Here is a 14,191-nt window from a genome sequence, read left to right as displayed (position 1 = left end):
GAAGAAATCATTTTTCTTTCTCTCCAGATAGTTCACAGGATCATTTGCAATCTTAAATGCCTCATGCATTTCCTTGAAAATCTTTGATGCTTTCTGGAATAAGCACAAGGATAAGTCAATGATGTAGTCTCTGGTAAATGTGTATTCTTCCTCAGGGGGTACAGATTTTAGTTCTATTTCTATTATCCTCAAGATTTGATGAAAATCATTCTGACTGTAACCATACTGTTGCTTTCGAATGTTTTGAATTGTTTCATTAAATCTTGAATAAATATTATGAGTAACATTTTTAATGGATTCTTTATGAAAGGTTTCTAAACTCAAGGGTATTAAACCATGTTGTTTTTTCATTTGGACATGTTTGTCGTAGTTGATTTCAAACATCTCTCCAGAGTCCCTTTTTAATTTTTCTATAATATTTTTCTCATTTTTGAAATGCTCCAGAAGGATATTTTCAGAATCCAAATCAATGTTAGGATCTGTCACAAGAGGAACACTTGGAGTCACAGTGGAGATCCAATTTGTCCAAAGTTGATCGAATTTCTCACGCAATTCTTCATCACTTAATTCTTTATCATTCACATCTAAAGCCAACTCTCGGCTCCTCTCTAACAATTCGTTTTCATATTGTGACATTTGGCTATCTAGTCTTTCTTGGCTTTGTTTAAGACTGATGAGCTCATTGCCTTTCTTTCTGGTGTCTGAAATAAGTGATTCATTAAGCATTTGTAGCTTCTGTTCAAAATAAGCTTTCCATTGGACCAATGTTTCACTATCTGGGTCTTCCTCAAAATACTTATCAAATTCTTGCTTGATGTTATCATATTTCATGTAAAGTGGACCCTCCAGTGTATTAGTTGTGATTGTCTTTATTTTTGAATTCTGAATCTGATTGTTCAACTGGTTCTGTAATTCCAGTACATAACTCCTCAACTCCCAGGTCCAGTGATTATATATAGTTTCTAGTTTGTTCATGGCTATGACTTTCTTGGTGTCCTGAAATTGAAAATGAAATTCTCACTGACCAGGGCTTTCCACAAATCTTGAACTCGGAATTTTACATCTGAGATTCTCATGATCCTTTCTATGGATTCCTGCTGGGCAGTCTGAAGAATCACACTCTTCAATTCCTGGACATTGTAGCTATAATAAGTATTGGGTGAGGCCATTGGGGGATTGCCATCCCAGAGGTGAGCAAAGTAGTAGACATGGCTATTGACATCAAATTTAATTACATGTCTGAAGCAGGTTATGTCTGAACATTCTTCTAACTCAGCAGCTAATGCTGTCATCTCATCCAGTCTCTGCTCCAGTCTCCTTCGTCCTTCCATAGTTTGGTCTTTAGCTGTAACTTCTCCCACATTTTGATGGACAAAGATGCAACTGGGGGAGATTTTCACTTGTTTCATTCTGAGAAAAGCCTGGACAACTATTTGAAGGATATCCTGCATCTCTGCTGGATTCTCCCCAAAAATATTGATCAGAGTCAAGTTTCCAAGACCAGTAACAAATGTTGCCAACTCATTGTCCCAATTCTGGGATTTGTTTTTGAGTTCTGGAGCCCGAAGTCCTTCTGTGTCTACAATGAGCATAAAATCAAAGCCAAGTTCCTCTGTGAATGTCTCTTCCACCTTCAGGAGCTGCATGTATGCACCCTTGGTGCATCTGCCTGCACTGGCTGTGAACTGCAACCCAAACAGTGCATTCAGTAGGGTGGACTTCCCTGAGCTCTGCAGTCCAAGGACAGATAGAACAAACAACCTTTTATCTCCTAATGTCTCTGAGATCTTGTCAAAAACAGCCATCACCCACTTTACAGGCACATATGAAGCATCCCCATCCATCAGCTCAATGGGAAGACCAGCCACCATCAGGTCTGCAGCCATATGGGGGAGGCAGAGAGGAAGACTATCTCTAGGGGAGTAAATTTCTTCCAGAGCTTCATAGATTTGGGCAACCTCTCGGAGAAGGTTCTCAATGCCAAATGTACAGTCATAAATCTCCATGGTGATGGCTTCTATCTGCTTCTGCTGGTCAATCAAGAAGTTGCTTTCACATTTTTTATGTTCTTCTGTTTGTTTCAATGACCACAAAAACCTTTGTTTCTCCTGTAATTTTTCTAAATGTTCTTTAGTTAAGTTATGTAAAAGCATACTCAACCAGGTTAAGATATACTCTTTGGAAGGAGTTTCTTCATTTTCTTGAAGGATATTAAGGAAAAAGCACAGTACATGATTGAGAGGAAAGGCCTTTTCTAATTGTTGATGGCGTAGTTTTTGTTTCTCTCTCTCAATATCACTTTTATGTTGTTCAATACTCCGATTTCCTTTTTCTGTCAGATGATAGAGTTCTTTGTCCTTCTTACACCAAATGTGCCAGAGATTTCCCTGAAGTGGTAGTAAGTTTTCCTTTATCTTTGATAATGTCTGTTTTGCTAGTAGGGCCATTATAATCTCAGCCTTTTCTTTAGCTTTCTTGCAGTCTTTTTGGTCTTCATCAACCAGGAATCCTTGTTTTCGAGCCATCTGTGAACAATCTTCTAAGCTCAAAGAAGTTTCAGAGCATTTCAGTAAATGTTTTATGTAATTTGTGAGTTCTTCTGTTAATTCTGCCTCATTTCTATTCCTGATGCCAATTTTTACTCTTCTACCAGAATTATTGACTGAGACATTTGTTTTATCATCCAACAAACACAATAGAGGTATTGAAGACTGACTCAAGTGTCTGACAATATTCTGGTTTTCTTCATTGTCATCAGAAGAAGACATAAGGACCACAATGACAGAAGAGACATCCTGCAGGAAGCTGAGTTGTTGCCTATGGTCCTTGGCATCTCCATGAAGATTGGTGAAGGCCACACACTTATCAAATGTGTCCTCACCTTGACCCCCAGGACAGAACCAGGAGATCTCCACAACTCCCTGCATCAGGAGACAATATTTGCTGCTTCCTTTGCAGTGCCTGTGAAAAAAACACATCATGTTTACGTTTACTGAGGAGAAAGTTCATGATCTGAGATTTGGAAGCAGAGAAGCCTTTTCCAACTCTAATGAAGGACACAATGGGGGTAGAGACACAGCACAACTGCTGATTCCTGTGACTGTAGCTCTTGTCCTGTGCTGATTTACTTGACTCTTGCCAACTTCTCCTGATTTGTCTGAGAGACCAGAGAGAGAATTCCATCTGAGAAGTGTTGGGATTTGGCACCACAAGGGGGAGTGCAAATTGACAAATGGAAAGTTTGGACAAAATGTATTGCCTGGCAAGATCATCTGCACAGTGAAAAATGGCCATCTGGATGTCCATTGGGTGAATGCGTGGCTGGGACTCTGTGTCTAGAGGATCAGTAGGTTCATCTCTGTCATCAGACAAGTCTTCGAATGGATCAAAAGTATCAATTTCCTCATAACAGGAACCTACTAAATTTTCAGGTTCAGCATTTTCAGCCTTTTTAAGAATCAGATTTCTGAACCCACAGTCTAACATCAGTAGCTTTTGTAGGAAATAGAAAGGAAGTTCCTGTTCAGATGCTGGTTGGGAGTTGTATACAGAAGTCTTGCAAATCACATGGTAGTCAGCTTTGCTCATCATTTTTGGGTAGCGATGTTCTAGGCCTAGGCGTTGTAGTAAGCCTAAGAAAGGTCCTGTGTCTGTCATTTCCTCTTTGCTGTTTTCATCATGTTGCTTGTTACAAGTCTCTTTGTTTTCATGGTTGAGCCACTGCAATTGTTCTTTTACTTCATCTATCCTCAGAGGAGAGATGTGTTTACAATTCCCGTCAGTGTGTAATCTCATGTCAGTCTCTTGATTCTTGGAATCAGGATCTGTTCCAGATTTTGTAAGAACATTTGAAACTTTCAGAGAAAATAGCTGTTTTATATGCTGCCTTGTTAATGCTAAGAATTTCTTTTTTTCTTCTAGAGAAATGGCTGTGTTTCCAACTGTGGTATTCAGTGCTTTGAGTACTAGGAACGCCTGTGCCCCATCTTGGCAGATAGTTTTGAGCTCCTGATAAATGTGTAGGGCAGTTTGTATTTCATCCAGGAAGAAGTTTAACTCAGCACATCCCAGGAAAGCCTGGAAAACATGGCTTTCCAGCACATTGCCTGAACCATCTGAAATAGAGATTAGTAGCAACTGCAGGTCAGGCTGCTCTGTTTCTCTAAGGTAGTTCAAGAAGGTACCAAACACTGTGGTTACTTTACATCTGGCTTTTCTTTGAGCTTCTTCCACTGTTTGTGGAGATTTCTTTTTCACACTCCCTTCTAGGTTTTTTTGTATTTCCTTTAATGTCTGAAGAAATTCAGAAAATGAGGTGATTTTTTCTTGTTCTCCCTCTGATTCTAACTGGTGTATCCACTCCATGCTAGATGGGGCCTTCAGAAAGTTTGTCAATTTGTACACACAAACATCTATCACTTTCTTAAGTTTCTCATCACCATCATAACCTGTTTGGAATTTAATATTCTTTTGTAAAAGTCTAGTTTCTTGGATTATACTGAAAAATTCTTCATCCTGAATCTGAGTAGGAAGGCCAGACAGCAGAGCATAGAATTCTTTCAGGCATTTAGCCACCTGAAAATGGTTCTTAAAATCACTTTTGTGACTTCTGAGGATGATTCTCCAAATAGGAACCAGCCTAATTCCCTTATCAATAACAGACCATGTGTTGTTGTCGGCAAGTAGACCAGCTGTCCACTGGAAAATTCCATTTGCTTCTGATGGTCCACCTATCTTGGACACAGATAATTGGACATTGATTTGGAGCTCTTGACTAGGTGTATTCTGACATGATCTAACATTATGTGATTCTGACATTTTCATCCTTGCCTCAACTTCACCTTCAAAGCCACTGGAGCTCTCTTTTATTTAACAATCTAATGCCTCTGCTGTCCACTGCTTCACAAAATCTAGCTGATCACTTTGGAAACCCTCTGAAATGGCCTTCCAGCAGTAAATTCCCCCAAGATGCAGAGGGCCTTGATTGGCATGAGAACCAAATCTGTTGAAAAAGTTTTCAGTACTGTTTCTCAGGAGTAGGAATCTGTCTGCTTCATTAGTGTATTCCAGTTGTTCCTCAATGCTTTTCAGTTCCTTGAGAGCAGCCTGGGAGAGCTGGAGCTGATCAGTTCGAAAGTGGAAGGAAGCTAGTGGCATGTAGCTGTACTTGACTGAAGAGAAATAAGAGTGCTCTGAATTTGATTGCTGTGTGTCCATAGATTCTGACTGTTTGCTTTGATCTTTACCACATTCTTGACTAAATCCCAAGTGTTCACCCTTGGCTGATATCATTGTTCTAAATCCCAGCTTCTCCACTGTTTCGGTGAACAGAGATTCTGCTTGAGAAGACATGAATTCTTTTGTGTCCATCATTTTTCCTTGCTCAGGTGCAAAGAGAAAGAATTCCCTGGGGACCCTGAGTAGCTCTTCTCTCTTTGCTAATTGGTCCTTTCCCTTGCTTGTCTTATAAATTCCCTGCAGAGCTAGCCCTCCAGATGCCCATTTTACTAGATCCCTGTCTGGGAGGTTTTCACTGTAGGAAAGTTTTTGCTCCATATGGTTGAGATGTCTTTCCATTGCTTCAGTGACATCTTTTAGGGGTACTTCCGGTCTTGGCCAGCACTCTTCAGGAATCTCCATTGCTTGTCTCAGCTCTGCTTCTTTTTTTTTAACTTCTTCGTCTTCTCTGTGTTTCCCTTCTGACTGTAAGGCCCTCAGTTCCTGCAGTGCCTGTTCTGCCTGCTGCTGTCTGCTCTCTGTCATCTCCCCTGAAGTCTCCTGGAACTCTGCAACACTGTTTGGCTGTGAGATATTAAGCAGCTTCTCCAGAGCCTTTTCTTCCCATGTGTGCTGTGTCTGGGACTTCAGCTTCTGGAGGTCTTTTTCTTCTAAGTATAGTAAGTCCATGGCACAGGTCACACCCAGGTCTTCCCGAAGCTTATGCAACCAGGAGTCAACAGACAACCCCACTTCTGTCAGCATCTCCTGGAGATCTAGCTGCCTTTTGCTTCTGGACTGAACACGCTTTGCTGTTGCCATGGCTCTGTGAAGAATAGATACCTATTTAGTCTGTGTCCAAATGTAAGACATCTGATTCATATGACCCAAATTTAAGTGTTTTTAGGAGGCTGGTGTTGAAGGCTTCTCATGCTTTCTTCTAATTGCCTAATTTATGTTTATTTAAATAATTTATATTTCTAGCTGCCATTAAGAGGTTCAATCTAATAGACCGGCTTCAAGTATTTATTTCCTTCTACATTGACTGGAGCCAAAACCACTGATGGTTAAATTTGATAACATTATTAGATGACAACCAACATTTTATTTGACAAAAAAGTAATTTCCTTATCCTAATTAACATTCTGTATTTGTTTCTATAAAAACTATGTGGACTATTTCAATTTATATTTTCCTAAATACAAATAAAATTATGTAATATTGTGTTGGTCTCTAAACATTATAAATGTATTTCTGTTTTATGCTTGGTCACTTGCTTCTAACATTTTCTCTTGCCCTAGGATATTGTGTTAGAATATTTCTATTGATGTGATAAAATACCATGATCAAGGCAACTTACTAAAAATATCTAATCTGGGTCTTGTGATGTCACATGGTTAGAGTCTGTTACCATCATGGCCAGGAGGATGATAGTAGTCAAGAAGGCGTGGTTCTGGAACAGTTGATGAGAGCTCTTGTCTTAAGACAAAACCACAATAAAGAGAGAGGGATAGGGAATGGAAACGGTTGGGATGTTTTGAAACCTCAAAGCTCATACCTAGTGACAAACCTTCTCTAACAAGTCCAAAATAGCCTATTCTTCTCAAGAATTTCCACCACTGTGGCACAAACATTCAAATATGAGCCTATGGATATCATTTTCATTTAAACCACTGTTTTATACTTCCAGTCCCATAAATGTATAATGTAAAATATTTAATATAATTTCAAGTGGTCTCATCATCTTTAATTCCCAGCGCTATTTAAAAATCTAAGTTCAAAAGACTCTTCTGAGACTGAAGACAATTTCTGAATTGTAACTCTGTAAAATCACAAAGCAAATTACATGCTTCCAACTTCTAAGGGCAAAGAATATAAATACCATTCCATAGAGGAGGAAAGGGGGCATAGTGGGAGAATACTGGACCAATGTAAGACCAAAATACAGCAGCACACACTGCAAATTCCATAGCTCCATGTCAAATGGTAGATGTTAGATGGCTTCATTCTTCTAGCTTTGCTGGTGACAACACACATCTATGTCTCAGCACTACTGTTAATCTCTGGCTCTCCTTGTCAAATATTCCACGAATGTTGCATCTCCAACATCTAGAGGTCTTTTACTCAACTTAAGCACCACTTTTACAGTTATACACAATGCCCTTTCAGAATCTCCATGTTGCTAAGATTTTCTTGCTACATGCCTACAAGGCTCTCCAGTCCCTTGCAGAATTTTTCTACAGCCCATTTGTTCCTATAACCTTCATGATTCTAAAGCCCCAACCTGGTGGACAACATCTCCAAGTTTGACTTCCAACTTGGGGTGAATTCTTGCATTCTTAAATCACATTGGTAGAGGCTTTGATTTGTTGTTGTTCTTTGTGAGAAGAAAATTTCCTTAGTCCCCCTCCCCAATTTGGATTTTTAATATTTTTGTCCTGCCCTCTGGTCACCCTTTTTTGTTCCATTTGGATCAGGCATTTCTTTACATTTTCCACCTCTGTCAACACAAGCCAAGGCTATAACATTAAATTCTCATGTGTTCATTTTCACTTCAAACTGTACATCTTGTATTGCTTTTTACCTTCTTGTTCTTTTTCATTGTAGACCAGCATAAGAATGATCATTAATAACAACAAGCAACACAAATATCAGGTACTCTTGAACTTTTACCTGCTGATGAAATTGCCTCAATACGTTTCACTTTGGTTTCAGGAAGATTCTTAGGACAAGGGCAGACTGTAGCTACACTCTTCTCTAGTACATTATAAGAATTGTCTCTAGCCCACTTACTAATGTTCTCCTTTTTGCAACTTCTTGACTTGGACCTCCATAGTTCGCATTTTTCTCAAGACTATTATCTTCCACATTCCTAGCAGGATTTCCTGTTATTCCGCACTTACAGTGGCCAACAACTTTCCTATTGCAAAGTCCCAAATCCTACTACCTCCCTCCATATTAAAGCACACTCAAACTTTTTATAGTAATATACCACCTTTGGAACTAACTTCTGTTTTAGTAACTTTTATATTCCTGTGATAAACCCTGTGCAATGAAACTTGTTCAAGAAAGCATTTAATTTGGCGTGTGTGATTTAAGAGGTTTAGAATACATTCCATGACCACTATGATAGAGAACATTGAAGGAGGTAGGAGCAGTCACTGATATCTCACCTCTTGAGACATAATTACAAGACAAAAACAGAGATATAGAGATATATAGGTATATAGGTAGATAGATAGATAGATAGATAGATAGATAGATAGATAGATAGATAGATAGATAGATAGATAGAAGGACAGACAGATGGACGGGCAGCAGACAGATAGATAGTTAGACACTGAGAATGGAGGGAGTCATTTGACATCCCAAAACCTGGCCTGAGTAACACACTTTTTCCAATAAGGCCACACCTCCTAATCCTTTCTAAAGTATTCTACTACCTAGAGACCAAATAGTCTAATGTATAGACTTGTTGGACCCATTCTCATTCAAGCCACCACAGACATGCAATTTTCCTATTACTTGAACAGCATTATCCATGTATTTATATGTGGGTCCATATACACTGTTGTACCTAGTATGTTATGGCTGCTACTTTACTGTGTTCACACACACACACACACACACACACACACACACACACACACACACACAGAGTCTCCAGGAAATATCTCAGATCAACAGCTGAGACTAGATTGTATATTTCAATAACATATGTTGTTCATATTTTCCTTTCTCCCACGACTTGTGTGTTATCTCTACTCTCTACGTTCATTGTTCTACTTTCTGTTAATTTTCTTTCTTCTGTTTTCCCCAGTGTTGCTCCAGTACTAAACACATACACGATTTCTGTTAATTTCATCCCCAAATACAATTTAATTTAGTATAGGTTGTTGTACATGACCATTATTCCACCAGACGTCAAAAAGGGAGGCTCAGTCTGTGGACTATTCCATAAGGATTTCTTTGAGTTAATTCGATGCTGTCTCTGTGGTTTCATATCTTTCTCCTACTTCACATGGCATCAATGTTTTCCTCATCTCTTCAACTAGAATAACTGTTTTGGATTATAATGAGAATCTTTTCCTTTTATAGGAACCACAATTTCACAAGTTCCTTCATTAAATATGGAATATACAGTGAATGCTATCTTGTTTCTATATTCTCCAGAAGTTACTGGAATTGAGGGTGAGTTTTAAAATCTGTTTTTTTTTAAACTTGGCCTATAGATCAATTCTGGTTGTTTATGTCATTAGTACTTCACTCCCAGAGTCCTGCTTCAGTCATAATTTTATCTTGAATATGTAAACTCATGTTTGAGCTAGTTTAACTTCAGGGAATAGAAATAAGACACCAACTCTACAATATAGTCAAGCTTGAATATTTTAAATACTTTAACTAAAATATATGGATATTTTCTAAAATGCAAATAACAATTTAAGAAATGCAGATTCCAGTGCTTCTAGAAACACAGGAAGCATGAAAATTCCAGATAATAACAATAGCAACAATAAAAATTTCTCATTCTATAGACATACTAAAAATGATCAGTCTGGATTAATGTAATGAGAGTTGATTGGATAAAAACTGAGATAAATAGTTCAAAAATAATTATAAAAATGTGCAATGGAATTAAAGATTACATAAATATCCTGATTGAATTTTGAAAAATAGAAGCAGATAATTGAAAGATATCAATGCAGGATATGAAAGAAGATTTTAATGAGAAAAGGAGAGTAAAAAATTAAAATATTAGAAAGGAAATGGTCAATAATTTATTAAAAACTTGAGTGGGACATAAAAATCCACAGAATCAACCAACCTGGGCTTATAGCTGCTCACAGAGACCAAACCAACAAGCAGAGAGCCTATAAGGTACTGACCTAGGCCCTCTGCTCATATGCTAGAGTTGATAGCTTGGTTTTCCTGTTGAATCCTAACAGTGGAAGCAAGGGGCTGTCTCTTGACTCTGTTGCCTACTTTTGGAATCCTTTCTTTCACTGGATTGCCTCATCCCACCATAATAGGAAGAGAGAAAACTATCTTGCTGCAATTTCATGTCATGACTTGCTGAAATCCCTGGGAGGCCTGCTGTTTTGTGGAGAGAAATTGAGGGCAAGTGGATTAGGGAGAGAGGGGAGGTTGGGGGAGAGACTGTGTTTGCAGAGGCTGTGAGAAGACTTGTCTTTTGGATACGTTGCTGTCAGTTCTGTTAAATATTGTGAAACCATGGTGATTCTCCCTAAAAATGGGATTAGTTCCTAAAACATCAAGCAATGTAACATCTCCTGCAGGGGCAATGCAATGTCCTTTCCATTTTCTCACACCATGAGACCTTAAACTCATAACATTCTCTCTTCATTCTAACAGTCAAATTTACATAGATTCAATCTCACAAAATTACTTGCTAACAGACCATATAGAAATTTTTATAGAGGATAGGCACTGAGCAGGAAGGCAGCACGCACCACCCTTACCAGACAATCAGGTCTGGGTGTGGGTGAAGTCCAGGTTCAGGGATCTTTAGCAACTTTATCTAATGGTTGGGAATGCCAGATATTTGCCCTTGAATGCTGGCTCTTTTGTAGGTGGTGTGACCTGTTCCAGAGTGCTTCTTTGTCAGCTTCTTCTTGACCTTTTTGTGACCTTGATATGCATATTATCATTGTCTTTGTCTATGGAATTTGCCTACTATGAAAAATCTAGAAACCTCATGGAGACACCCCTTGTTCTTCTTCTCCCTTCTTCTTCACACAAAGGAATAAAGAACATGTAGTGGTAACATAAAGGAGCTGATTTACCCTCAGATCCAATCCTCCAGGATTTGCCTGCCATAACCTTTCTGGACTCTGAGAGGTTTAATGGGATTAACCCCAAAATAAACCTTGATATTAATATAAAAATATTCAGTGAGAAACCCAGAAAAGTGAATAAATGCCAAGATAGAATAATAAAGCTTGTACACAAGATAGGTTTGAAAGGTTGAAACATGTCTTAACATATTACAGGGCACCTTTGACAAACATATATCCAGCACTATATCAATGAGGACAAACTAATAGTACTTACTTTAAAATCAGGATTGAGACAAGGAAGTCCATTTTCTGACCTCTTAATCATACAGTCCTTAAGGTTCTAAGTAGATTAACTAGGCATCAGAAATAAATAAAGGTGAACAAATAAGGAAGGAAAAAAATCCAAGTATCACCATTTGAGGATGATGTGATCCTATACATTAGATACTCTAAAGCCTGCATCATAAAACTGTTATAATTGACAAATACTTTCATCACAATATTAGTATACAAATAAATGTTATAAGTATCACGATCTTTTTAAGTACTAATAATGAACTTGAAAAGAAAGAAACTGATAAAAAATAATTTCATTCACAATAAATGAATGAATAATAAAAAATATGGAATAAAACTGTTTTACTGGCATTGGGACCCCACTTCTCACACTGGGTCACCTTAATACATGGGGAATCTTGATACGAGATGTTGTATTGATATTCATGGGAGACTTGCCCTTTCCTGAACAGAAATGAAGGAGGAGTGGACTGAGAGAGGAGACAGGAGGGAGGAAGTTGGAAGAGAAGAAGGAGGCGAAACTGTAGCTGGGTTTTAAAATGAATAAATAAATTAACAAAACCAAAAATATAGAATATACATATGATATGGTTCATTCTGTCAAAATAATTAAATTGTTTGCTGGAAAATAGATGAAGAAAGAAATTACCATATTAATTAAAATATACCAGGCTATGACAAATGTGACATTTGTTTTATTTCATGGAGTTTTCATGTTCCATAAATAGATAAAATCCTTTATATGTAAATATATAGCTTATATGATGTTAAAGCAGAAGCAGACTGTGTGAATGACCTAGAGAGATGGCTCAGAGGTTATGAGTACTTGGTCTTGCAGAAGACCTGCCGTTGGCTCCTAGTAACCACATAGCAGTATACATTTATCTGTAATGACAGTTTTAGTGGACCGTGTGCCTTCTGGCCTCCACAACCACCAGGCACACATGCTGTGCACAAGCATTCATGCTGGCAAAACATGGGTGAACATAACTAGCAATAATAAACTTAGAAAAACTGTGTTGAGAATGAATGGGACAAAGAGATGGGAGGTGCAAAGGAATATATTATAGAGAGTAAATATATTAGGCAGGGTCCCGCCATTTAGTAAAGCTATTCTATTAACTTGTTTCTTCTATATTTTTGCTCTTAACCACAACCATATAAGATTTTGGCACAGGTCTCTGAGAGACAGACTCCCTTCTTTTTCTGCATCAGGAGACAGTCTGACTGTATGCATTCACTATTGACTGCCAATCAGTCACTGGCATAGAACCTACTTCTTCCTCTAAAATATATGAGAAGGGACGATCTTTTTGTCTTGTCTGCCTTATACTGACTTAGCATCTTTGCTGTACTGCTGTTTGTCTGTATATGACATTAGTAACTTTTCTAATAAATATATAAAAAGCACAGAGCCCTTTGAATTCCTAATATGAAACCTTTTGAATACGGGTAAATTATGTGATATACTTGAAATATCTTTATGAAATTTATTACCATCTGTAATGTATATGTGTGATTTTAAGAAATTATTAAGAGACTATGAAGCATTTTAAGAGTAGGGAGACACAGCACAATGGCTTAGTGGGTCAAAGATAGTAACAGAACACATCTGTGGGAAAAATATGATGGGTATTGAGAGGGTAGGGTAGAGGAGGAAATATATGAATGGATAACCAAACTGAAGACCCTTCAAAATGTCATTAGGAAATCTACTACTGTAGGTGCTTAAAAGAATAGATATGTACACATATTTTAAAAGTGTTAACATTTATTTATTATATAAATGTGCACATATTCTATTAGATACCATAGGCTGAAAAATAAAAAGCATGATAGAAAATACTGTATTACCCATCTTGGAGTTGTTGGCTAGTGGGGACCTACAGACATAAAAACATAGCAAATTATGGTCAATGCTCTTTTTTTTCTATTCTAGAATTTGTTGTCAAGTATCATTTCTGAAGACACTGCATCCTTGAGTCTTAGAATATGACTAGATGAAGCCGGTACTTCCTTGAGAACTTTATCCCTATTTGTTAGGTTTCAGAGTGCTGGAAGGTGCTAAACATGCTATTTGAGAGGAAAGTCTGATCAGAATGTCTTCAAGGACTGACCTATTTAGGATGATCAGGGAATGGAGAAAGCATAGACACACAGACAGAAAGGCTAAGATCAAGTAGACTATTTTTCACTGCTGGAAGGTGTTTGGGTTAACATTTCACCCCAACCCCTGGCATACATATATTCAAAAATTTTTGAATGTTTGGGTTAAGGCTTCACCCCAGGTCCTGGCATCCATATACCCAAAGAATCTGGAATGTTTGTGTAGAAGTCCCATTCCCTAGGAGTTGACTCAATCCAGATTCCACATTCAAGAAGCCTGCCCAACGATGACCCCCTCCTCAGAGATTCTCAAGACCACTTCCACATGGTATTTAAACAGCAACCCATAGAACAAACATGTGGTTTCCAATCTTCTCGTTGGGGTTCTGGAACGCCACCTGGGAGTGCTGGTATCCATTAAACTTGGGATTTTTCTAATTCAGCTTGATTTGGTCTGATTTAGATTGTTGCATTGGCAGAGAGGTTTATTGGGGCGCAAAAACTTTTCATCTGTAGGTCCCACTGAGAGGCTGCTTTTCCCACCTGCCCAGGACCACCTGTTGAGCAAACACCCTCCCTTGCACCTGCTCTCCACCAGGCTAAGATTGGCTTCATATGGGTAAGTTCTGATTTCCAAGTCATTGCCTTTAGAGGTCCGGGACCTCATATGATTTTGGTTTTTCTGCAAAGACACGGCCATGCCAGGCTCCTGACCTGACCAGGACAAGGCCCTGCTTTGTCCCAAGGGGTACCTTCATCAGGAGATGTCCTTT

The 14,191-nt window shown here is 38.3% G+C and overlaps 1 protein-coding gene across 1 annotated transcript; it reads right to left on the bottom strand.

Annotated features, from left to right (window-relative positions):
* Window positions 1–6: 6 nt before the first annotated feature.
* Window positions 7–6,039, bottom strand: LOC101997543 (interferon-induced very large GTPase 1-like; the record flags this gene model as incomplete). The annotated part of the gene is given in 3 exon segments (XM_013355533.1): window positions 7–995; window positions 998–2,972; window positions 2,974–6,039. Coding segments are annotated over 3 exon segments (6,030 nt in total), but the record flags the coding sequence as incomplete, so codon positions are not given.
* Between the last annotated feature and the right edge of the window lie 8,152 nt (window positions 6,040–14,191).

The sequence above is a fragment of the Microtus ochrogaster genome, unplaced genomic scaffold, assembly GCF_000317375.1.
Source record: "Microtus ochrogaster isolate Prairie Vole_2 unplaced genomic scaffold, MicOch1.0 UNK162, whole genome shotgun sequence".
Classification (NCBI taxonomy): Eukaryota; Metazoa; Chordata; class Mammalia; order Rodentia; family Cricetidae; genus Microtus; species Microtus ochrogaster.
This window is presented reverse-complemented; position numbering and strand designations above follow the sequence as displayed.